Source organism: Pleurodeles waltl, chromosome 4_1 (assembly GCF_031143425.1).
Source record: "Pleurodeles waltl isolate 20211129_DDA chromosome 4_1, aPleWal1.hap1.20221129, whole genome shotgun sequence".
Taxonomy (NCBI): domain Eukaryota; kingdom Metazoa; phylum Chordata; class Amphibia; order Caudata; family Salamandridae; genus Pleurodeles; species Pleurodeles waltl.
In genome coordinates, this window is record NC_090442.1 from 870,934,004 (window position 1) to 870,959,701 (window position 25,698).

The window sequence follows — 25,698 nt, forward strand, 5'->3', positions numbered from 1 at the left end:
GAAAGTCTCTAATATTACTGGTTCATTCAGATGAAAGTTTGAGGGAACTTTAGGAATTAATTTTGGATTAGTTCTAAGGATGACCATGTCCGGTTTAAATTGAAAGAAAGGATGAGAGATTGTGAAAGCTTGAATGTCACTGACCCTCTTTGCAGAGGTAAGCGCTAGAAGATGCACTGTCTTCCAGGAAATATATTTCAATTCTGCTTTGTGAATAGATTTAAAAAGATGTTTCATCATTTGTGAAAGTACAATATTGAGGTGCCAGGGAGGAGGAGGAGGGAGTTTAATTGGAGGAAACAATCTGAATAATCCCTTTAGGAATTGCTTTGCTATTGTGGATGACCATAAAGATGGTAAAGCAGCAGCATGGTGGAATCAAGGAATGTCTGCCAGGTGAACCTTGATGGATGAGTGAGAGAGACCTGATTTTGCCAATTGAAGAAAACATGTAAGTATCTGTTCTGGAGAAGATGTTAGAGGGTGGATACTGAAAGTTTTACACCATATACAGAATCATTTCCATTTGAGTTTGTATGTCTTATTAGTAGACTGGGCTCTGGCATTGACGAGCATTTCTCGACAGTCTGGTGGAATATGTAGGTCGGCAAATTCATAGAATTCAGCAGCCAGGCTGATAATCAAAGAGAAGTTGGGTTGGGATGACGGATCTGGCACTGAGTCATCGTTTGCAAGTCCGGTATTGGTTTAAATTGAATGTGAGGTTGTTCCGAGAGGAGCAGGAGCTCCGTGAACCAAAACTGGTGAGGCCATCTGGAAGCTACCAGTAATATTCGGCAAGGTTCCCTATTCATTTTCTGTAAAATTCTCGGAATTAGCGGAAGTGGGGGAAAAGCGTAGGCATAGATTCCTGATGATTTTAGCAAAAATGCATTCCCTCTAGACCCTCTTTGCGGTTGCCAGCTTGCGTAGTATTGGCATTTCTTGTTTTCTTTTGTCGCTAATAGGTCCAGACAGTGTTTGCCCCAGAGAAGAAAGAGATGATCAAGAGTTGCCTGGTTGAGCTCCCACTCGTAGAAGGTCGTTGAAGTTCTGCTTAACGAGTCCGCTAAGGTGTTGGATATTCCTGGGACGTGTTCTGCTCTAAGAGTTATGTGATGTTGAAGTGCCCAATTCCATATCTTCTGCACTTGAACGACAGTGCTGGTGATTTTTGTACCTCCCTGCTTGTTGAGGTAATGCATACTTGTGGTGTTGTCGGTTCGGATCAAAACCGATGAGCCTTTGATCCTGGTGAGGAAGACTTTGAGCGCCAGGAACACCGCTTTCAATTCCATCAGGTTGGTGTGAAGCATTGTTTCCTGGGTGTTCAATTTCCCTCTCACAGTCAGTTCTTCGAGGTGCGTGCCCCATCCCTCCAGAGACGCGTCTGTGTTTAGGACATGCTCTGTTCTTTGATTTAAAAAAGAGAGACCCTCTGAGATGTGGGTGGACTTACTCCACTATTCCATGGCATGTTTCATTGGTGGGGTTATTTGGACAATATCGTCGAAGGATCCACTTATTTGCTTCCACTGGCTGTCTAGCTGTTGCTGAAATGTTCTCATGTGGAGACGGCAGTTTGGTATTAACGGAATGCATGAGGAGAGCATCCCCAGAAAAGATTTGCAAATCCGGACAGAAGTGGACTTCCTTTTACTGAGGCGGAACGCTAGACCTCAAATCCTCTTCTGCCTGTCCTGAGAGGCGAAAGCTTTCGCTTGTTCCGTATCTAATACGGCTCCTAGAAAGATAATGTTGTTCGATGGCATTAGGTGTGATTTTTGGTAGTTGACTGAGAGGCCTAATCTTATAAAGAGGGAGAGGCATTTTGCTGTGTCTCTGGCTGCCCTGCACGCTGTTCATGCTTTTATTAGCCAATCGTCCAAGTATGGAAACACTTGAATTCCCATTTGTCTGAGGTGGGCTGCCACAGGAGCTAAGACCTTGGTGAAAACTCGACTAGACGATCTAAGGCCGAAAGGCAACACTCTGAATTGGTAGTGGGTGCCTGCAACTCTGAAGCGTAAGAATTTCCTGTGACTGGATATGGAAGCAGGCGTCTTGGAGGTCCAAGGCCGTCATGAAATCTCCTTGGTTGAGTAATCGTAACACATCTTGTAAAGTGATCATCCGAAATGACTGTTTTTTTCAGGAATTTGTTTAAACATCGAAGGTCTAAGATAGGTCACCAGTCTTCTGTCTTTTTCTGAATGAGGAAGAAGTGAGAGTAGGAGCTGGTTCCTCTCTGAGACTTTGGGACGATGTCTATTGGTACCTTGTCTATCATATTGCAATTTTTTACAGGGAGCTCTTTTAAGTGGGCAGGTGGGGGTACTCATGGTGGTACCTTTGGAGGAGATTGTTGAAATTCCAGGGTATGCCCTTTAGTGACAATATCGAGGACCCATCGGTCTGAGGTGACCTGGGACCATTGGTGGATGAAGTTGGAAATTCTGCCCCCTATCAGAGTGTTGGGATACCGGTTGGATGCAGGCACTTAAAGGAGGTCAGTGTTTTCTGGCTGTGTCCTTTCCTATGTAAGAAGACTTTCCTCTTATGGTAAGCCTGTAGGCTGCAGATGGTGGTTGCCGATAGGGCTGTTCCTGTTGTTGACTGGTGGTTGGAGGAAACTGGCTCTGGTAAGGCTGGTACTGTCGATATTGATGCAGGCCGCCTCTGTAAGAATACAGTCCTCTTCCTCTTTCCCCACGAAAGGGCTGCCTTTTGAATTGTAGAGTACCCTGCTATCTAGCTGTGTCCGTGTCTGCTTTTATTGAAGCGCATCATCGACGTGCTTACCAAATAATAGTTCTCCATCATATGGCATATCCAGGACCTTCATCCGAACCTCAGGGCGGAAGGAAGTGGCCTTTAGCCATCCCTGACGTCTTAATATTGCCACTCTGGCTAGCTGTCGGAAACCTGTAGATTACATATCTATTGCACAGTGTATGATCTCGGCAGAGATCTTCTCTCCCTCCTGTAATATCTTCCAAGCTTCAGCTTTAGCACCCTCGGGAAGGAGATCGATGAATTGGGATATGTCTGACCACATCTGTCGATCGTATCTGCCTAAAATCGCCAAGGAGTTTGCTGCCCTGACCGTTGTAGCCGCCATTGTGGAAAATGTTTTCCCTATACAATCCAAGCACCTTTCTTCCTTTTCCGGGGGCGTGGTAAGTGGGGGTGGATGGATTTCTGGATCTGCGTTGAACCGCCTGAGATATTACTGAGTGAGCTTTAGGTTGACCAATTAAAAAGGCTGGTGAAATTTCCGATGCTTTGTATTTTTTTGTCCAACCTAGGAAGCACCGCTGGAATGGAAGATGGGTTCTGCGTTACTTTAAGGCCCTCTTCCCAGATGAAGTCTACAATTGGGATTGCACAAACTGATTTCCTGGTGTCTTCCTTAAAGTCATAAAGGAAACAATCTGACTGTTTAGATATAATGGGGAGCTGGAACCTTTTAGCTGCCCTTTCCATTACACTACGGAATCTACCAATATCCTGTGTTGGAGAATCTACCGGTGGCAGTGTAGAGGGAGGGGGATGGTGTTTACGTTTGGTAATCATCCCATTCAGTGAGGAGTGATTCAGTGTCCTTTATCTCACCTTCTTCTTCCTGTTCGTCCTCTGAAGAAGGCGGATTGTTTTCGGAAAGTGGCGCTGGAGTTGGTATCGGTACCGTAGGTACCTGAGAGTCTAAGGGATGGTCTCTGGGAGGAGGGCTCAACGGCATTTGCGGATGCTGTAGAAGAGTGGTTGATCCTGGTGGCGGGAGTTTAGTATAATAATCTTGCATCATATGCGGCAAATTGGAAATTAATGACATTGGCATTTGCACTGTTGGCTCGTGTTGTTGCTCTTGGGTTGGTGATTGTTGCTGTTCTTGAAATGAGTGCTGAATATATACTTGTTCATTCGCTTCTTCCTCCTCTTCTAGGCATTTTATTCGTAGGTCTGAAGGACTACGTGCCACCAGAAACAGACCATTGTCAGAGTAATCATCTCCATAGTCGTCGTCGTCGTCCTCATAAAGGAGATGTTGTGGAGGTACGGGGGACACCTCACTAGGCGAGTTATGGGAAGAGAGTAACGTTTGTTGAGTGGATTTATGTTTGATTGCTATAATTTTTAAGGGCAAGAAGGATGATCCTCCAGAATCCACTGCTGTCGACGGTGAGAAATGGGCCATCGACGGTAAGCTCGTCAACGGGGGTGGTCGTCAACGGTGTGCTTGTTCTTGTAGTTGTCGAGAGAGCCGGTGTCAACAGGGTTTTTCGTCGATGGGGTTTGGCCTGTGGCTCACCTGTGAACGTTGACGGAGCCGTCGAAGATGTAGATTTTAACTTCTTACCCGTCGATGATAACGTCTAAGATATTTTTATAACCTGGGTAGATAAAGAAGAGCCATACTTCAAGCTCACCGATGTTATTGTCACCGATGACAACGGTGATGATGTTACTATCATGGGTGATAATGGAGCTGTGGTAATAGATGATGCGAAATGTGTCGTTGACGAGCTTCGTCGATGGCCTCGCAGACGAGACTGAGCTTCTTGACGTCGACAGTGGCAAAGAGCTAGATGGCTTACGTTTCATTGAAGTGGCAGCTGGAGTGGAAGGTTCAGAACAAACTTTTTTGCCATGTTTCTTTTGAAGTAAAATGAAGTTCTTCAGCTTTTTCCTTCAGAGAGTGCACTTCTTTGGCTGCCTTACTTCTTTTGTAGAAAGATTCTCAATAGATCTTTTCCTTTTCCTTGATGTCACAGACGCGTTGCAGTCCTCATCATTAGAGAGGGTTTCTTTGGTTTTACGTTTTTGAAGCCAAAGCAGGAGCCTGGATTTTCTGTCTCTCAAAGTCTTGCTAGGAAAGGTTCTACAAATTTTACAGTCTTTCATCTTGTGCTCTGGGTGAAGACAATAAATGTAGTCCTTGTGAGGGTCCTCACAGTGAAGCCTTAGCTTTCCACAAGCGTTGCAGGGTCGAAACAAACCTTTATTTGCTGTAGACATGTTAAATAAATCAGAGTTGTCGATGTAGAACAATATTTGGAAAACATTCCTGTGAGGAAAAGTAAACTGAACAGTGTTCTCGGAGACTCCCTTACACATGACTTGCGGTAGAAAATCTGAGAGACTGGAGCCTCTGTGCTGAGGGTTCTAAAGGGTGGTCTCGCCTGATTGCCTGGACCTTGGGTCTTTTATAATGGAGCTGATAAGCTGTTAAAGCAAATGTATTTTTCCACTGATTTCAATGTTAAAAATGTAATCTACTGCTTTCTATTTACCGTGGGACTCCCACTTCAACGACTGGGAGTGATTCAAACATGCCAATCTATGAAAGATACCCCAATACTGGAGAATAAAGTGGTATAATCATTTTTGTTACCCTATATATCACCAAGAAGACATTATGTACAACTGAACTACCCTATTAAAAAAAAAAAAAAAAAAAAATGTCTTCTATTTTTTTCTCCCTGCAATGCTTGTAACTTCTGCCTGCCTGTTCTGATGCTTGTTATAGCTTTTTTATTTTTTGTTATGCTGGGAGACACAAACAACTGGAAGGTGGAGGTTGGGAAATACTACCTGAAATACAACATAAGCAGCAGACAGACATTAGGGGAGAATGAACAGATGCTAGATTCAGAGGGCGAACTGAGGTGGGTCTGAATGATGCTGAGATGGTGGCGTACTGGTGCAGAGGTGATGCTGAGTGATACTCAGGTGGTGCTGAGTGATGGTGAGGTGATACTCAGGTGTTGCTGAGTGATGCTGGTGAGTGATGCTGTGCTGGTGCTGAGTCATGCTGAGGTGGTGGTGCTGTGCTGGTGCTCAGGTGGTGCTGAGCTGTTGCTTAGGTGGTGCTGAGTGCTGCTTAGTTGAAGCTGTGCTGAGGTGATGTGCTGATGCTGAAGTTGTGGTAGTGTTTACTGGCGTTGAGTAGTGTTAGAGTGTAGTGGTGTTGAGTACAGTGGCGCTGAATAGAGTGCAGTGGCATAGTCTAGGGTGGGGTAGAGCACAGAGGCATACAGCGGAGAGAAGTGGAGGAGAGTAGAGTAGACGGGTATAGAGTGCATTAACGTACAGTGTTGCAGAGTATAGTGGTGTAGAGTGCAGCGGCATAGATTTCAGCGGCGTACAATGGAATGTCGTAGAATACAGTGGCGTAGATTAGAATGGTGAACAGTAGAGTGCATTGACATAGAGTGCAGAGTGGAGAGGTGCAGAGTAAAGTGTCATAGAGTGCAGTCTTGTAGAACACCATAGCACAGAGTGCAGTGGTGTACAGTAGAGTGACACAGAGTGCAGTGGTGTAGAATGGTGCAGAGTAGAGTGGCCTAGAGCGCAGTGGTGTATAGTGGTGCAGAGTAGATTATAGTGGCGTGGAGTGGTGAACAGTACAGTGTTGCAGAAAGGAGTGCAGTGGCGTAGGGTGCAGTGAAACAGAGTGGAATAGCGTACAGAGCAGTGACCTAGACTACAGTGGTGTAGAGTGGATTGTGGGTCGACCCATGACAACAGCTCTTCTAAATAAGACCAAAACTGTATGCTTCATCAGGTAACGTGACAACCATATAAATTAACTCCAAGAGGAGGGTTATTCTAGTGCGGAGGACGCTGGGATCCTAAAAGAATGGTGTGATTTCTGCTCTTTGCAAAGTATTGCTGACATTTGGAAAGTGAACACACATCTGATAGTGATTTTGAAATAGGGCAATGAATGCGAACAACACAGAAGTACATAAAAACGTGTTCTAAGGATGAGGCTGGTGCAGGTCCTAGATCCAAAATAATCAAGTTAAATAACCATTTTATTTTAAAAACAGCAACGTCCCATGCCTTTAACACAGCTGCAGGAGATTTGTGGAAGTAATTTACAGCTGGAACAGAAGCTTTAGCGGACACGGGTCCTGAGCAAGAGAGAGAGAGACCACTATACATCCTTTATTTCAAGCACCATCTGGTTTATAAAAGGCAGAGCTTCCGAGCCGACAACACTAGCGTGGAAAGACAACAGGTTGAAACGTGGAAAGAGACCACCTTTAGAGAATAGTAGGCGTTCGGTTTCCCTGCAATAGAAAGATTGCAATTGCTCACATCTGGCATGCTTCTGATAAATCTTACGCTTCTAATGTTAACTACTTACAGTTCGCAAATTTAAAAAGAGGGGAGTAATTATGTGCACCTTTCATGTACACTGATTAGTTCGAGAAGTGATATAATTGAAAAACGTCCCACCTTAAGGGACCGTCTGTTCGTCTGCGGAACACGGCGATTTCTTAGATCGACATGTGCCGCGTGTTTATTTTTGGTGCCCTTCATGTTTATAATAGCGCGCTCCCGGCGTTGCTATATTCTGTTATAAAGTGATGTGCATTGTATGAAGGATATGCGAAGAACTTTACATTTCAGTTTTACATGTGCTTCCTTTGGGATCATTATGTGCAATGGCCGTTTTAGTATCAATTGTTTTATCGTAGCACTTAAAGTAAGAACCATGAATTCATTTCACGTCTGGAAAGGTGTCGCTGGAAGCTGTTCACCTAACATGCATAAGGAGATAGCATGCTGGTCTACCGCATGCGTGCTAGATAATAGGCGCTAGTGCGCCTGAGTACTACGTATTGACTCATTGGCCTAATAGATTAGGCATCAGCTTCTGGGGCTGGGGATTGTTTGTTATGTTATGTTAATTTATTTTGTAATGCGAACGAATCACCTCCTAAGGGGTATCTCGGAGCAGCGCTGTCCAAAAACCAAAAACACACTGTATTAAGACAAGAATAAGTTTTTGAAAGTTTTCTGAATTTATAGTGGTCAATACATTGATGTAAATGAAGTGGGAGCTTATTCCAAAGCGGGGGCAAGGTAAGAGAAGGATCTACGTCCTGAACGGGACTTACTGATCTGTGGTACTGCGATCAAGGCTTAATCACTGGTTTTCAAAGATCTGTTTGGGCGATAATGGACAAGCTCTGCAGAAAGGTAACTCGGGCCTCTTTCATGCAAGGACTTGTGTTTCAGGCAACAAAGCTTAACAAGCATTTACAATGCATCGGGTCTCGCGTTTGCTCATGTTAGAAGAGCTGATCGCGTTGTAAACTCCTAACCCGACTTTTCACCTATCGGGCGAAAGTGCATTTATGTACATAACCCGAAAAAGTGAAATTAACTCGCTCTATCTGCCAAGCGAGATCGCGCTCGTAAAGTAGAGAAAAAGAAGTCCACTAGCCTGATGGAAAACAGCGAACCTCGCATGTTTTCTGTACTTGGTCGCTGCGCTGGAGGCGGGCTAGCCACCGGAAAAGGCATGACCTATGCGTGCCATCGACTAATGAAAACAAGCAGATTTTATTAGGCAAGCCCACGAACCAATAAAAAACACTGATTCTAAATACAAAAGCGTCTCGCTGCGATATGCATGCGCGAGCGCATGCAACGCAGGCTCGACCCTAAAAATGACCATTTTACAAATCTACCACTTTAAAGAGTACTTTTCAAGAATTGCCTGCCTGATTAATTTGAAAATAATTGTGTGCTTTGTGGGCTTTTTTTTAATGTTGTGATCATAATTTGTTAAAGCTATTTTATATGCTTCTTTGTTAGCAAATTTATTAAACTGATGCCAACATCTCTTAAACTTGTTCCAGTGAGCTTTTTCAAAGTGCAGTTCCGGTGCATGTGTACCATGGTTGACATTAGAGAAAGGTTTTATAGGAATGATCTTATTAAAAGCCATCATGACAGCAGAATGGTACTCTGTTAGAGCTTTGTCCACATTGGAGTTTGCTGGACTAGGTGTGAATTTGAATTCCTTGTAGGACACACCTAGAGTAATTTTACTCTACTGTCCAGAACTATTCTGCAAGCTCTATTTATGTTCAGAAACCTTAGGATTGGTGATTTGAAAACCTATTAGGAAGCAGTCAGTCCAGGGAAGAGGCTGAGGGGTGTTGCAAACATAGCAGAGGAGTTTGTAAAAATGAGGTCTAAAGTGGGGCCAGTAAGATGAGTGAGCGCTATCACTTTTTGCAGGAGACCTAACAAGGTTAGGTTCGAAGTAAGTTGAAGTACTTAAGAATTGGTGGAATCTTCACCATGGAAGTTGAAATCACCCAATAGAAGGAAATGTTGGGATGCGAGGATGTGGAGAGCGATATATTCCGTAAGACACTGGCTAAAATCAGTTTTTTGTCACAGAGGGTGATAGACTAGGTCACCCCCTCCAGCAGTCCTTGGGGGAGATTTCAACTCTAAAGACACATATCTCTGCCCTATCTGCATGTAAAGTATCAATAAGCAAGACTGTAATGGGAATTCCACCATCTACCCTCCCTTCTCCTTCTAGTCTCAGTATTTAGTAGGTGTGTGGGAGAGCCCGCGATATGGCTGGTAAGGCGGTAGAGGTCAGCCTGGTTTTGGTGAGGAAACCAATGTCAGGAGAAAGTGAAGACAGCAGGTCACAGACTTTGACTGCATGTTTTTAAGAAGAGACCTAGTATTACAAAGAATGCCCAACATGTGGGAGGAAGTGGAAGAAGGTGTAGGGGCAGAAGAAAAACGTTGAAAGTCTGTAAAAAGGGTAGTATTGGAGGGCTCAAGTCCCATCTGTGGCGTATGTCACACACGTTTTGGATCATGTAAGGAATAGTTAAAATACTACCGGCTATACAATCCCATTTCGTCATAGCGCTCCTATGCGGAAGAAATAAGCAGCGCTTTGGAGGGTGCAGCAGGTAGGTAGTGGGAGGAAGGGCAGAAATAGTACCCCGATCATGCAGGGAGCAGCGGACGGGCACTAATTAGATCAATCTGTGCTTGGTCCCTTCTCCACAGAAATAACTGGAAATTACGTTTCGCGTGCACTAAGTAATTAGAGAGCCTGTAAAGAAGAGTGACGTGATGACAACAAATGATAAGCGACAGGCTGGCTTCAAGCTCTTTTCTGTATAAAAGAGTCTCTCGCAAGCGTGACCCATGCACTGGCTCATGCATTCGCAGGCTCGTCCCTAAAAAAAAGTTGGTGCACTCTTGCAGCCTCATAGTCAATCAACAACTGACAAGGGCTTCACAATCTAATCTCTACCTGCCTTGAAATAAAACCTGGCTCTTCACATAGTAACACTTGCATAAATACATCTTCCTCCTCGGAGTAAAGCTAAAAAATGCTAAGAGACTCCTTTCGGAGTGACAGTCTTACTGTACAAGCATCCTTAAATAAATATTACCAGCATTGTTAGATTAAGTATCCACCTTCCAAATCAATTGGTACTACCTGGGTGAAACAAAATTGAGACAGATTACCGTAATTATGAGACAAAGGATGTTCTTCTAAGAGTTGTTTTGATCATAAGGTGTTACTTAGTATTTTAAAAAGTATTACACGTGTGTTACTAATCCAATTCTGCACAACAGGATGAATTAAGAAAAGGTTTTGATAAACATAAGTATTTTCATAACAATTCTACAGTATATTCTAGTTTTGAAAACCCGAACTACCTGAGGCTTCACTTACAACATTGTTCCATTTTCCTTGTATTCAAATGGCTGCTAATGCGGTCATTGATAAAAAGCACATTTTTGGATGGCTGCTTCCTTGATGCAAGTAAATTAGCCAGTTACAGGGAAGAAACATAAATATGTATTCGATAGACGGTGTGCTCTGTTTTCACCCACAGACAAATGTTGTATTTGATTTAACGTTCAAAATATGATGCCTTCAGAAACTGCATTCTCTAGGTCTTCTTACTCTATTAACAATGGTTTTTGCCCTGGTGACTTGGACACCACTATAATAGTATTCAAATGTGTTGTCCACCTAGGAATGCCTTAGTAATATGTGAACAGAAAACAGTATGCTCGCTGTATCACTGCATATTGTGTTGCCACTGTGCGAGGGCCCATATTGCAGATCTGGTTCTCTGTCCTGGTCTGCACAGTAGTGCACCTTGGATGCACAAGGCTGTGTCAGTGCACTCTATCACAATGAATAGTACAGCCCCTACCACAGCTGCAAATTTGCTCCTGCCGTGGCGGCAGTGTATTAGTGAAAGTCTGACCTGCTGCAGCGCGACAACCTTTCACTGTGCAAGCGGGAACCCAGCCAGGAGTTTAAGGGACTATCGGTAGGTCTGTGCACTGAGTGATTGCAGGGTGATATCTGGGGCAAATCCATGAGACACCCTTTCCCCCTTCGATTGGGTGCCCTCAGGTGACCCACTGACTGTGTTCCACCTCTTTTTGGCGCATAGACACTTTTGATCACACAGTCTCTGGTTTCTACCATAAATTATTGAGATTCAGATGCCTTAAAGAAGAACATTAAATTGATTTTTGGTGATGAAACACTATGTGATTAGTATATTGATTTCAGCCTTTATTTTTTTTATCATATAGACCGAGGAGACATGACTGTAAATTTTGACTATCTGAAAGTTGAAGAAAAGTGTAGGAAGGAACTTCAGATTTGGGAAGAAAGGCATAAACAGTTTGAAGGGGAGATGCTCATCAAACTTAAAGCAGAGAAAGAACTTCAAGAAAAGAAAAAACATGAAGAGGAAGAAAAGAGAAGACTTTGGCTGGAGGAATTTGAGAAAGAAAAGAAGAGACTTGAAATGAGTCAGAAGGTAAAAAGAACAACATGCCCAGCTCCTAGTGCTAAAACAGAATAAAGAATTTATGTGGCCCATAAAGTTGTACATTTTAAGTGATTATATTTTCCATCAGCTGTACGCTTCTTATGTTAGAATCTTATAATTTCTAATGTTTCCAGAACAGTTGTGCCTTTGTGGGGTGGGTGAGCTTCGTTTGTTTCAGGCCTATGGGAGATTCTATCAGCTTTATTACTAGTCCTACAACTTATGAGCTGAAAATCAGCGTGTATGTTTCTAGTCCTGTTTTTCTTAATGAATGGATCATCAGTGTTTCAAACTGACCCTTAATCCACTGTTATTTCCAACATGTACTTTTTCTACACAAAAACATACCTACTTACCAGGATAGACATCCTTTTAGAGCAAAGTTGTTACTTTTTATCTCAATTTAAACGGCATTTGAGAGGAAACTTGTATCCATAAAAAATGAAATCCACAATATTGAACGCAACTAATTCAATGAAACATTATATATATTACAAAATAGCAGGACCATCCCCCTTCTACTATAAATTAAGACCAAAAGGTCATGCTTGCTTGTGTAAGGTAGAAGGTTACGTCCTAACTCTACCTGAGCACCCTTGAACAAGGAAAATAATAATACGCAAAAAACAGTCTGCCACCTGATTCCCAACAGAAAGCCACGAAAGTGGTGAATGCTGCACTAGAAAATAAACTTTTAATATACAGACGTGACACCATTTTTATTTGCCCTGAAGAGAAGTGAGATCTAGTCATGTAGCTCTGTTCAAGCAGATTAGGGATCCCTCTTCATGTTGCAACTATGACGCACATTTTAAATCCGCATCAAAACGAAAGACCTGTTGCAAACTGCACAACTCTTATAGATATTAAATACTAATGGAAATTTGCTTTTACACTCTGAGAACACAGTTTGCCTGTTGAAACAAAATTGTCGCATCTGATGTTTCCTGTTTACTGTGGGGCTCCAGCTGATAATTCCCTCATTTCTGAACTCGCCCAGACAGTTTGGAGTCTTGACAAGGGAAAAGATAACAAATATTCAGAACCAGTGTTAGGGGTAAGACAGGAAGTCTCCCCACACAAAGGCTGGCACCAGATATAAACATTGGACCTCCGAATCCACTCGTCAAAACACTTGGGGACCTCCGGCAGATTTGGAAGAAGGACTACTCTGCTGCCAATGGACTGTCCTGCTGAAGGACTCCCTTACTGACTGAAGAAGGAAGACCGGACCTGTTTGCCTTGTTCCCATGCAAGCAGCACTACTGTGGAACACTCTCCCTATTAAAATATAAAAAAGAAGAAAAACATATAATAATCAGAAAAGCCAATATAATCTGGCACTTCAGGCAATAATATAATCTTAGGTTATCTTAATAGTGAATAGCATCAAAATGCCCAATGGGGACATCCAAATTCAAGTGACAACATAAAATGCTTTCCTGCCTCACAGGTACGCAAAAATAAAATATTGTTCTAGATTCCATACTGAATGGTTGTGGGGTGGTATCAACTGTCCCTATCAACATTTTGTTTTTAATGAGTCAAAGGCTGAAGAGGCTTACTTGTAGTCCAAATCTCGTTATAATGTCGGATGTCATTGAAGAAAGGTATAAAAAGAAAAAATGATGACTGAGGTGCTTGAATTAATCTCAGCCACTGGCAATCACTCGGCCACATCCCAAGCCTTCACCCACCTGCAAATCAGTCTTGATCCTGCTCCAGTGGGACCAGCCCAGTCTGAACTGCCAGGCCAGGCCTTCACTAAACCAGAACACAAGCAACCATTCATCACTTTTTTGTGTACTTCACTTTCTTGTATACTTCAGTGTGACAACCTAAGTGGGACGGGTATCCCCAGACGTGGGCCCTGTGCACATTGAGCCCCTGGAACCAAGCTATACCCAGCTGATGAGCCCTAATAAGGGTGACATTGATATTGGGTTGGTTGGTTCCAGTTCAGGGAGGTCTTGGCCTGGCATTTCAGACTGCACTGATGCCATTGAAGCTGGGTCAAGACTTATTTGTGAATAATCCAGAGTAATTACCAGTGGCTAAGATTAATTCAAGTATTCCATCAGTCACTCTTTTGTATACTTAATTGAAGAATGGTAGACTGAGAGTAAAAATAAAAAAATTATGCTAATGTGTGATTCCAGTAATTCACTGATGGTGCCTAATAACCCACACGTACATTAGTAGAATTCAGATGGTGATGATAATGATGACAACGCTAGTCCATGCTGTCACAGGTGTTGGTAACCATTTCAAGAACCACCTGTATAACTGCCTCAGAGAGATGACAGAAACTATGATGTACTACTAATGCATTGGTTTAAGTGCCATTGGAGCTTTTACAAATGATTCAAAATATGATACAAGGCACATATTGCAGACTTCCTCCTGCAATATGATCACCATTTGGAAAACTTCACTGATTATGATGCCACAACCTCATGTGTTACACCCAGCTCTGCATCCTCCTCAGGACCATATTGTTCAGCTTACACCACCTCCTATGTTCTTCTCCAGAGACACTACTAAAACTGTTTCCATCTTCTACATCTTCCCTTCAAGGCGATTGATTAAGGTAAGGGTTAAAAAAATACCCATATGGTTGCCCCAGGTGACCCTAATGATGGGGGTGGATGGGGAATGATCATGATGACGCAGGGGCTAACCCCGTAGATCAACAGGATCCTTCCATGGCCAAATGCTCTGAATATGGACCAATTTATAGCACCAAATGGGACAAGACCTGAGCCAATACCCACTCACTTAGTACCTGATGATATTGGGAGATTCATCGCCTCCTCAGAAGGCCATCTCTAAAATTTAGCCTTCCCATCTCTTTATTTGTAAAGACATACTTTGTGTTTCATTTTAAAGACCCGTAAAGTGCTCTGTTCCTAAAACACAGTTCAATCGGCATATAACTGGTTGGTATGTTTAATTTACATGTATGTTTCTAGTAAGCGCTACTACATTTACCCAGCACCTGTAAATTAAATGCTACAAATGGGCCTGCAGCACTCATTGTGCCACCCACTAACTTAGTACTTTAAAACATATCTCAGGACTGCAATTTTAAACTGCCATTTTGACCTGACAAAATAACCTTTTTGCCAGACATAAACTTTGTTTTTTAATACCTATAGGTCACCCCTAAGGTAGGCCCTAGAGGCTCATAAGGCAGGGTGCATTTTATTTAAAAAATAGGACATGAGACTAAGTTTTACATTTCTTAGCAGTCAAAAAATCCTAAATTTGTATTTCAGTGTTGTAAGGCCTAACTATCCCATTGCCTAACACTAGGTTACCCTACTATAGTTAATAAGTGCTAATTTAAGATTGGGAGCAGATCTAAATGCACTTTTTGCACACAAAAGAATTGTAATATAAAACCATCTTTAACTGTGAAGTTGTATTACAATTTTGAAAACTCTTCTCTCAGAAAGTAGGCAATTTCTTGTCCCAAGCCCACTGTGCCTTTCTGCCAGTGTCCTGGGTCACATGACTGGGAATGGCTCTGGTCTTGGGGTTTGTATATTGCTTACAGTTAATAAGGCAAAAGGGGATTTCGTGTGGACATGATGGGCAGTCCTGACAGGATGCCTGGGGTTTGGCTGTACTTTGCCACACTTTCTCTTCAAAGTGCTTTGCCTACAGCCACACAAAAGAACCCAAGATCAGGCCTACCCTGTCTTTTGTCACCCCTGACAGTTTGTGACCTTGACCAGGGAAAGGCGAAGAACCAATGTTGGGGGTCGGAGAGGGAGTATCCCGGATCAAAGGTGGGCACCAGATATAAACATTGGGCCTCCGTAGCTATTCATTAGAACACGCCTGGAACTCTGGCAGATTAAGGACAACCCTGATGCCAAAGAACTACACTGCTGCTTGAATGACTGCTTTGCTGTCTGAAGAAGGAAGACTGGACCTGCTTGCTTTGCTACCCAGAGTGAGTCCAAGGTTCAGGTAGCTGACCTCCTGTGTGAGCCACAGGCACACAACAATTTTCAGAAGCCTCCCTGCAACTGCCCACCTGACCAGTTGCAACTGGATCTGCCTGAGCCCTGCTGCTGGCCTTTAGTGAAGTGAGTTCTGCTCCCCAGGAGGTTCCCTCAAGGAACCTTTGGTTGGTATCGCAGTATACTCCTCATGTCGAAATGGTGAAAATCCTGAAATCTGGGCTCAAAACTAGCACAAACAGGCCTATTTGCGTGAAAACTCTGCCACCTATGAAAACAGCCAATGGAAAGCTCCAGTGAGACCTGCTCATTGTGCTGACGGCGACTGTCCACAATAGAAGCTAATGTGTGACCTGCACTTTATGCTATAGTTTTGATAGCTTGTGATGACCGCCAAAGCGAAGCTCCAACAACAACTGTTTTTTCGCGCTACAACAACACAGCGATCGTCTGCTACTCTTAGTCTACTTTTCATGCCAGAAACCTCCTCCTCGCGGCTTCCTCCATTACAAACTGAACTTATTGTACTGAGCATAACAAGGCAACTTTTCAGTGGGACTTACCTGATCCCTATACCGAGCCCATGCTCCATTGTGGATTGCCTGAACTGATGACTTCAGCTTGGTCTACCGTGACCAGATGACCATGAGTGGCGCCTTGTACTTTAAGCTGCTGTTTTCATAAAATCTTAAAAAATCAGTTATCTCCAGATCTACTGATTTAACTTTTGTTGTTCTGGTATCCTTTTTTATTAAAATGTACTATAGCTATCTAAATTGCTTTAGGGTTTTTCTTGTGTTATGTTTTCACTTTATTACTGCTTGTGTGCTGCATACATACTTTACACATTGCCTCTAAATTAAGACTGACTTATTTGTTCCAATCTACCAGAGGGTTAAGCACAGGTTAATTTAGTGACTTCTGTGGTTCACCCTGATGAGGATTGTGGTTGTTGTCTGACTGAGGCTTCCAACCCTTTCACCCAGTTACTCAGTTTCTTCCAGTGGTCAAAATATCTTCCCGAAGCAGGTGAATAAAACTCTGCAATTTATAAAGACACACAGAGAAATAACAAGATTGTTGCTCTCCCTTCAGCAGCAGTAGACATTTTATTACTAAAGTGAGCACTACACTAGACATCACCTTTTCATTAGATCAGACAGTTTGGAGGTTATGGGTCATGATTAACCTTCCTGTCACTGGGGAGGCAGCAAATAAGTCCATCTAGTCTGCAAATACAGCGGAGGCCAGTCCTCACAGTTTATTGACAAAGGAAATTAGGTCTGACATGCCTGGGTTCCCATTGCCCAAATTAAAGTACTGGTGGGAGGCACAATACGTTATTTGCTATGAAATTACCAGCCTCTAACAGCAGACAGGTGTATGCTAGAGAACTTCAAGTATGGATACTCTAGTTTACAGTAAAACCTTCTTCATATCCACTGAGTACAACGTCAGTGGAACAAGCAGATGCAAAAGTTGAACCTCAAAAATCTATTGTGGAAGGAGGCCATAGAGGAAGTGCATGCTCTTCCAAAGGGAGAAGGTTTTATTTAGATTCCTTCTGGTGTTAAACAAGTGCACACAATTTAGCTATTGCATCAAAAACATATGTGCTTTAAGAGATTCTCGTCGCTTACAGTATTAGACCCTCCCATTTAGCCGGTCATCTGTCTCCAAGGAGCTCAGGTTACACATTGCCCTGTTAGAACCCAGATGGTCATATTTGCCCTCAATGCTGTACTTCCACCAATGAAGAGTACTCAAGTGATACAGGGGTGTGGAATTTAATAAAATATTTACTTGCCTATGGGACAGGTTGCTTCATAAACCTACTTGTCCTGTAAAAGAATCCACTTGCCCCTTTGGTGCCATGTAGTGCGGTGACAAATTATGACAGCAATCTCATTATATAACGTCTCTGATAATAGCCTCTCGGATTATGCCAAGGCTCATACTATAGTAGGGTATGAATACTAGCAAATCCCTTATTTTGCCACCTCTCCACAGTTGTACATACTGGGGCTGGAGGTAGCAGTAAGCAATAGTTCCAGGGTTGAAATGCCCTTTTGAGTCTGTGCAAACCTAAGAACCCTTCATGTTTTAGGTTTTTTTGCCAGCTTTTCTCTAATCTTTTCCCATACTGAGAAAGATTGAAAGTGTATTTCTAACAGTTAGGAAAAAAATAATTGGAGGGACAGGGAATTTGTACATGCTCAACCTATTTTCGCATGAGCAAATCTACACATGCATATTTGCTCGAGCTCAAAATGCACTTCACAAATATTTTCTAGAAGTACCATTTCCTGGCCTGGTGTCTATTAAAATTCTGTCTCTCTCTGTGTCTTGGCTGCCTTCACTATAAGTGACAGCATTGTGCTGTTTCATAAGGAGCGTATTGGCACACAAAGTAGTTTTGTTCAATGCATGGAACTACTGTGGCAATGTATGCTTTTTGAGACCAAAATTATTTTCACATTTTGCTTTTGTTTATTATAATAGTGAGGGCCTGGCAGCTCTCACAACAATAACTTTTTACAAAAACCATGTCAAAAGAAGACATGCATTGATAAAACTGAAAACCTAAGAGCTGAACCTACTGGCTTTGCCAATGCTTGTTTATTTTCATGTTTCACATCATTTGTTGAAACCTGATTTTTCCATTAAGGGTATATTTTTTGGAAATAATAGCATGCATAAACTCATTTTACTAAATGATACTTCAAAAATTGGTATCTAAAATTTCACAGTAGTTTATCAAAACTAATTTTAACTACTTGCATTTTGTTAATGAACGTTTTGATTTTGACAGCAACAAATCCTCAATACTACTATCTGATAGAGACTTCTAGCTGCAGATTCCTTACCATAGAATTTCCTGCCGTCTGCTTGGGACCCAGAAGTTTTGCTGAGAAATACCCTTGCACATTGTAGGAAAGTACCATCTTGCCTGGCATGTTGCCCCCATTTTTTACTTGTGTGTCAGTTTGTTTTTGCCTGTCTCACTGGGATCCTGCTAGTCAGGACCCCAGTGCTCATAGTTGTGGCCTGAATGTGTTCCCTGTGTGGTGCCTAACTGTATCACAGAGGTTCTGCTAACCAGAACCTCAGTATTTATGCTCTCTCTGCTTTTAAAATTGTCACTGCAGGCTAGTGACCATTTTCACCAATTCTAATTGGCACACTGGAACACCCTTATAATTCCCTAGTATATGGTACCTAGGTACCCAGGGTATTGGGGTTCCAGGAGATCCCTATGGGCTGCAGCATTTCTTTTGCCACCCATAGGGAGCTCAGACAATTCTTACACAGGACTGCCACTGCAGCCTGAGTGAAATAACGTCCACGTTATTTCGCAGCCATTTTACACTGCACTTAAGTAACTTATAAGTCACCTATATGTCTAACCCTCACTTGGTGAACGTTAGGTGCAAAGTTACTTAGTGTGAGGGCACCCTGGCACTAGCCAAAGTGCCCCCACATAGTTCAGGGCAATTTTCCCGGACTTTGCGATTGCAGGGACACCATTACACGTGTCCACTACATATAGGTCAATACCTATATGGAGCTTCACAATGGTAACTCCGAATATGGCCATGTAACATGTCTAAGATCATGGAATTGTCCCCCCATGCCAAATCTGGTATTGGTGTGCCAATCCCCGGGTACTGCCAAACCAGCTTTCTGGGGTTTTCACTGCAGCTACCGCTGCTGTCAACCCACAGACAGGCTTCTGCCCTCCTGGGGTCTGGGCAGCCCAGTCCCAGGAAGGCATAACAAAGAATTTCCTCTAAGAGAGGGTGTTACACCCTTTCCCTTTGGAAATAGGTGTTAAGGGCCTGAGAGGAGTAGCCTCTCCTGGTCTCTGGAAATGCTTTGAAGGGCACAGATGGTGCCCTCCTTGCATAAAACAGTCTACACCGGTTCAGGTATCCCCCAGCCCCTGCTCTGGTGCAAAACTGGACAAAGGAAAGGGGAGTGACCACTCCCCTGTCCATCACCACTCCAGGGGTGGTGCCCAGAGCTCCTCCAGTGTGTCCCAGACCTCTGTCATCTTGAATGCAGAGGTGTGGGGGCACAATGGAGGCCTCTGAGTGGCCAGTGCCAGCAGGTGACGTCAGAGACCCCTCCTGATAGGTGCTTACCTGACTAGGTGGCCAATCCTCCTCTGAGGGCTATTTAGGGTCTCTCTTGTGGGTTTCTCGTCAGATAACAAATGCAAGAGCTCACCACAGTTCCTCTGCATCTCCCTCTTCGACTTCTGCCAAGGATCGACCGCTGACTACTCCAGAACGTCTGCAAAACTGCAACAAAGTAGCAAGAAGACTACCAGAGACATTGTACCACCTAATCCTGCTGGCTTTCTCAACTGTTTCCTGGTGGTGCATGCTTTGGGGGCTGTCTGCCTTCACCCTGCACTGGAAGAGAAGAAGAAATCTCCAGTGGGTTGACGGAATCTTCCCCCTGCTAACGCAGGCACCAAATTTCTGCTTCACCGGTCCTCTGTGCCCCCTCTCATCGTGACAAGCGTGGTCCCTGGAACACAGGAGCTGGATCCAAGTGACCCCGACAGTCCAGTGGTCCATCTGTCCAAATTTGGTGGAGGTAAGTCCTTGCCTCCCCACGTCAGACAGTAACCCTGTATACTGCATGAACTGCAGCTGCTAGGGCTTCTGTGCACTTTTGCAAGGAATCCTTCGTGCACAGCACAGCCCATGTCCCCAGCACTCCGTCCTATATTGCTCAACTCGCTGAGTTGACCACCGGCTTCGTGGGACCCTCCTTTGTAGTGTTGAGACGACCGCTGTGCTCAGTTTTGTTGAACCCGTGATGAAGTACTTCTGCAGGTGCTGCCTTCTTGTGCATGGGCTCTCTGTGTTGCTGAGGGCCCCCCTCTGTCTCCTCCTCCAAGGGGCTAACAAGCCTTGTTTGCAGTCTTTCTGCGTGGAAACAACTCTGCATCCTCCAGCACGCCGTGGGACATCTTCTGTGCAAAGGAGAAGTTCCTGGCATCTTCCGTTGTTGCAGAATCTTCAGCTTCCTCCACCCGGAGGCAGACATTTTGCACCTTCATCCAGGGTTTAGTGGGCTCCTGCCCCCCCTGGACACTTTCGTGACTCTTGGACTTGGTCCCCTTCTTTTACAGGTCCTCGAATCCATCTTCAGTGCTTTGCAGTCAGTTGTGGTCTTTGCAGAATCTCCCATCAGGACTTTATTGTGTTTCTGGGGAAGTAGGGTAGCTTTTCTCCTACTTTTCAGGGTCTTGGGGTGGGGTATCTTGGACGCCCTTAGTGTTTTCTTACACTCCCAGCGACCCTCCACACACTACACTAGGCCTGGGGTCCCTAAGTGGTTTCCATTCTTCTTTCTTAGTATATGGTTTATGTCTCCCCTAGGCCTATTGCATCCTATTGTATTCTACAGTGTTTGCACTACTTTTCTAACTGTTTACTTACCTGATTTTGGTTTGTGTGTATATTTTGTGTATTTTACTTACCTCCTGAGGGAGTATATCCTCTGAGATATTTTTGGCACATTGTCACTAAAATAAAGTACCTTTATGTTTAGTAACTCTGAGTATTGTGATTCTTATGATATAGTGCTATATGATATAAGTGGTATAGTAGGAGCTTTGCATGTCTCCTAGTTCAGCCTAAGCTGCTCTGCTGTAGCTATCTCTATCCACCTAAGCTACTACAACACTACTAATCTACTAATAAGGGATAACTGGTCTTGGCACAAGCTGTAACTACCATCAGGTACCCACTATAAGCCAGGCCAGCCTCCTACATGCGTGCCGTCGGGTGGCGTCGTTCGGATCCGCCTGGCGTCATCGGCGTCGTTGGAGCCGTTTGTGATGTCACAGTCACCTATAAAGGCATTACCTAGGCCCATGTACATCAATTCTTTTCCTTCCACATTGGTTATCACCGATCCGGAATCAAGCTACCCCCTGTCTTTTTGGACAGGCCTTTTTTGACCTTTTTGCCGAAGATTTATTCAAGACTGTGCAAGAATGACATCTAGGAAGATGGGGTTCAAGCCGTGTGGCACCTGCCACAGCGTGATGTCGGTGACGGACCCCCATAAGGTGTGTCTCGGCAGTCGATTTCGGCTGGCGCGACTCCTTCAGTCCTGGTGGCGGGACAGCTCCATGTGCCCCAAGTCCTCTTCATCTCTCCTGGTCCTCTGGGCACTCGGAAAGAGGCACAAGAAGAAGAAGAAGTCCAAGTGGACTTCACCTCGTTTGTCGGCTGACTGAGCGAGTCAGGACCGTCGACGTTCCAGGCACGGTTCCATGGAGCCGATGCCAGGGCCGGCTTCGAGCCTCCCCCACTTTCCAAGAGCTGTAGTGACCCCCACTCAGCTCAAAGAATTTGACGAGGCCATGCGTCTCATATTTGAACGGGCGGGCATGCTTACAGGCCCCCCCCGGGTCAGCAGAGGTTCCACTCAGGTGCAACTCAGGTTCCACTCGGGTGGCTATGGCCTCGGCACCCATGGCATCTCTTGGATTAGATATCGCATCCGGAACAGCCTCGAGCCAACACAGTCGGCCTCCTCCGGCGTTGTTCCTGATAGGACGCTCCCCCGTGCCACTGGCACCCACCGGTGGCGCGAGCCCCATTCTAATACTTGATGATCCAGAGCTGGAACGGCATTGTGCGCTGCTGATTCCGGTGCCAACAGGGGCCAGATCATTGCCTGAGTCTTATTATGATCAACCAGGCATTGGTGAGGAATCGGAGGGGTCTCAGAACGCTCTTGAGTATGGGTTGGAGCAAATGGACTTGTATGAGGAGTTAGGAGAAGCCTGTGGGCTGGACACCTCTCCAGATACTGGCATTCTCTCACTTCCTAATGTGGTTACAGAGGAGGGAGCATTGTATGCTATGGTGGTGCGTAGGGCAGCTGAGGTCTTAGACCTAGATCTGCCTACGGTGCAAGTCAGGACTAACCTCCTGACTGAGGTGCTCCAGCGAGGGGGTTCCACATCTGAACCGATGTTACCCTTTAAAAAAGCCCTCACTGATGTCCTGCTGGGGATGTGGTCCAAACCCAGAACAGGTGCTTCTGTAAATAGGACAGTTGGCTGCTGCCATCGCCCAGCTCCAAGGGATCCTATCTTCTTCACACAACACTCCACCCCAGGGAGTTTGGTGGTATAAGCCTCCACTTCCCATGGCGCCTTCCCTTCCGCTCGCCTGGATAGGGAATCCAAGAGGCTGGACCAACTTGGAAAGCAAAAGTTTTCTTCCTCCAGCCTGGCATTGAGGTCCGTAAACACCTCATGCCTTTTGGGCCGTTTTTCCCATACTTGATGGGATACAGTGGAGCAGGTGCTGCCTCAGGTCTCGGAGGGCCTGCAGGACACTCTCACAAGCAGTCAAAGATGGGAGAGATGCAGCCAAGTTTACTATTAGGTGTGGTTTGGACACGACTGACTCGCTTGGTAGACCAATTTTGACGACAGTGGCCCCTCGTCGCCATGCCTGGCTTTGTACATCTGGCTTTTTGGGGGATGTCTAGGCAAACCTTATGGACATGCCCTTTGATGGGTCCTGTCTATTTGGTGAAAAGGCAGACTCTGCGCTGGAGCTTTTCAAGGATTCTCTGGCTATGGCCAGGTCTTTGGGCCTCTCAGCGACCCCTTGCCAACAGTCTGTCTTTTGCCCCATTTAAGGCTTCGGAAGGGGCGGGGTACCACACCATCCACAGACCAGCCTTCATCCTTTGTCAGATCAGCATCCTGTGCAGGGACGAGTTTGTGTTACCTTCAGACCCAGAGGGTCTGGCCAGAAGTCATCCACCATCCAGCCCCCTTCCTCCACAGCACCCAAATCCTCCTAGTGTGATTCTGCAAGACCACACGTGTCCAGTTGGAGGAAGGATTCAATTTCAGCCCCCTCACAGAAGGTCCATACCGTCGGACAAATGGGTCTTGCAGATCATACAGAAGGGCTATTCCCTCCCATTCCAGTCTTTCCCTCCCTCTATGCCTCAATTAAAAGAACGGCTGACGGAGGATCACTTAGTCTTGCTCCACGAGGAAGTTACGGCTCTCCTGGCCAAGGTAGCCATAGGAAAGGGTTCTAATGGCTTTCTTGGCCAAGGGAGCCATAGAAAGGGTTCTGATGTCAGAAGTAGGCAGTGGTTGTTATTCTCGCTACTTTCTGATACCCAATAAGAACAAGGGTCTTCACCCTATTCTAGATTTGCGGGATGTCAGTCTTCTCCTCAGAAAGGAGAAATTCAGGATCCTCACTCTTGCTCAGGTTTTCTCTGCTCTAGACCAAGGAGACTGGATGGTAGTGCTGGACTTGCAGGATGCGTATTTTCACATCCCCATCCTGCCTGCCCACATATGTTACTTGTCGTTCAAGGTGGGGCACAAGCACTTTCAGTTTACCGTGCTCCCCTTCAGTGTCACCAGTGCCCCTCGGGTGTTCATCAAAGTAATGGCGGTGGTAGCAGCTTATCTGCTCAGGTTAGGCGTTTCAGTCTTCCCCTACCTCGGCAACTGGCTGTTGAAGGCTCCTTTGCCCCAGGCTGTCGTCTCCCACCTTCAGACTACGGCAAACCTCCTGCATTCACTGGGATTCACTATAAACGTGCCAAAGTCACACCTGACTCCCTCTCAGAAGCTCCTTCTCTTCAGAGCTGTTCTGGACACACTGCAGTTTCGGGCTTTTCCTCCCGAGCAGTGAGTCCAGGATATTCAGGTTATGATACTGATGTTTTGGCCTCTATCCTGGATTTTGGTGAGACAAACTCTGAGGCTGGTGGGCCTTAAGGCCTCCTGCATCCTGTTTGTCAAATGTGCCAGATGGCATATGAGGGCTCTGCAGTGGGACCTGAAATTCCAATGGGCACAGCATCAGGGGAATCTCACAACACAGTCCAGATTTCAGAGGGAATTGCAAAAGATCTGCAGTGGTGGTTAGTTAAGTGCGTTTGGGTCAGAGGCAGACTCCTCTCCCTTCCCAAGCCAAATCTCACAGTAGTGAAACTTGCGTCACTTCTGGGATGGGGCGGCCATCTGGGAGCGGAATCCAGACTCCATATCAACTTACTGAAGCTCTGGGCGATCAGACTGTGTAGGAGGCTGGCATGGTTCGTAGTGGGTACCTTGGGTACTTACACCTTATACCAGGTCCAGTTATCCCTTATTAGTGAAGTGTAGTAGTGTTTTAGCAGCTTAGGCTGATAGAGGTAGCTAAAGCAGAGCAGCTTAGGCTGAACTAGGAGGCATGCAAAGCTCATGCAATACCACTTACAGTTACACAGGACTTATACACAAGGAAAGGCAATACTCAGTGTTACCAAAAGTAAAGGTATTTATTTGGGTGACACAGTACCAAAAATATCTTAGAGACAATACTCCTTCTGGAGGTAACTATTATACACAATATATATACTAGACACCAAAATTAGACAAGTAATTAGTCATAGAGCAGTGCAAACAATAGGAAATGCTATAAAATGCAATGGGAGAAAATAGGTCTAGGGGCAACACAAACCATATACTAACAAAGTGGAATGTGAATCACAAATTCCCCCCTAGACAAGTGTAGTGTGTGCAGAATCGCTGGGAGAGTAAGAATACAGTAAAGGTAAGTAAATTACCCCACCCCAGAGTCCAGAAAAGCAGGAGTAAAGTACTGCAATTTTCCTTAGGATACACTACACCTCTTGATATGGATTATTGCAGTAACCAACCAAGTCTGCAAACAACAACTGCTGGATACCTGGACCTGAAGACCTGCAAAAGAAGGGGACCAAGTCCAGAAGTCGAAAGAAGTTCAAGGGAGGACAGGAGCCCCTGCCAACCCAGAAGAGGGTGCAAAAGAAGAGCCCCTGGTTAGTCGAAGACTGCAGGAATGCACCCTAGGAAGATGCCAGCGGGTTCCTGCATGATGCAAAAGATGTCTCACAACGTGAAGATGGATGCAGACGTGATTTCATGTTGGAAGTCGCCAACAAGCCCTGGTTACGACAAATATGCATTTTGCATCAAAATGGTGCTGGCTGGACCCAGGAGGGACCTGAGGGCCTCAAATCTGTGTGAGGAGGACAAG

At 44.8% G+C, this 25,698-nt stretch overlaps 1 protein-coding gene across 2 annotated transcripts in view; it reads left to right on the top strand.

The window, feature by feature from the left end:
- The window catches only part of LRRIQ1 (leucine rich repeats and IQ motif containing 1), a 1,566,481-nt gene that overhangs the window by 118,436 nt on the left and 1,422,347 nt on the right, over positions 1-25,698 (top strand). For both annotated transcript variants that reach the window (XM_069229624.1, XM_069229625.1), the window contains exon 5: positions 11,407-11,636. In XM_069229624.1, the coding sequence (XP_069085725.1) occupies positions 11,407-11,636 (230 nt within the window). The remainder of the gene's footprint in view (positions 1-11,406; positions 11,637-25,698) is intronic.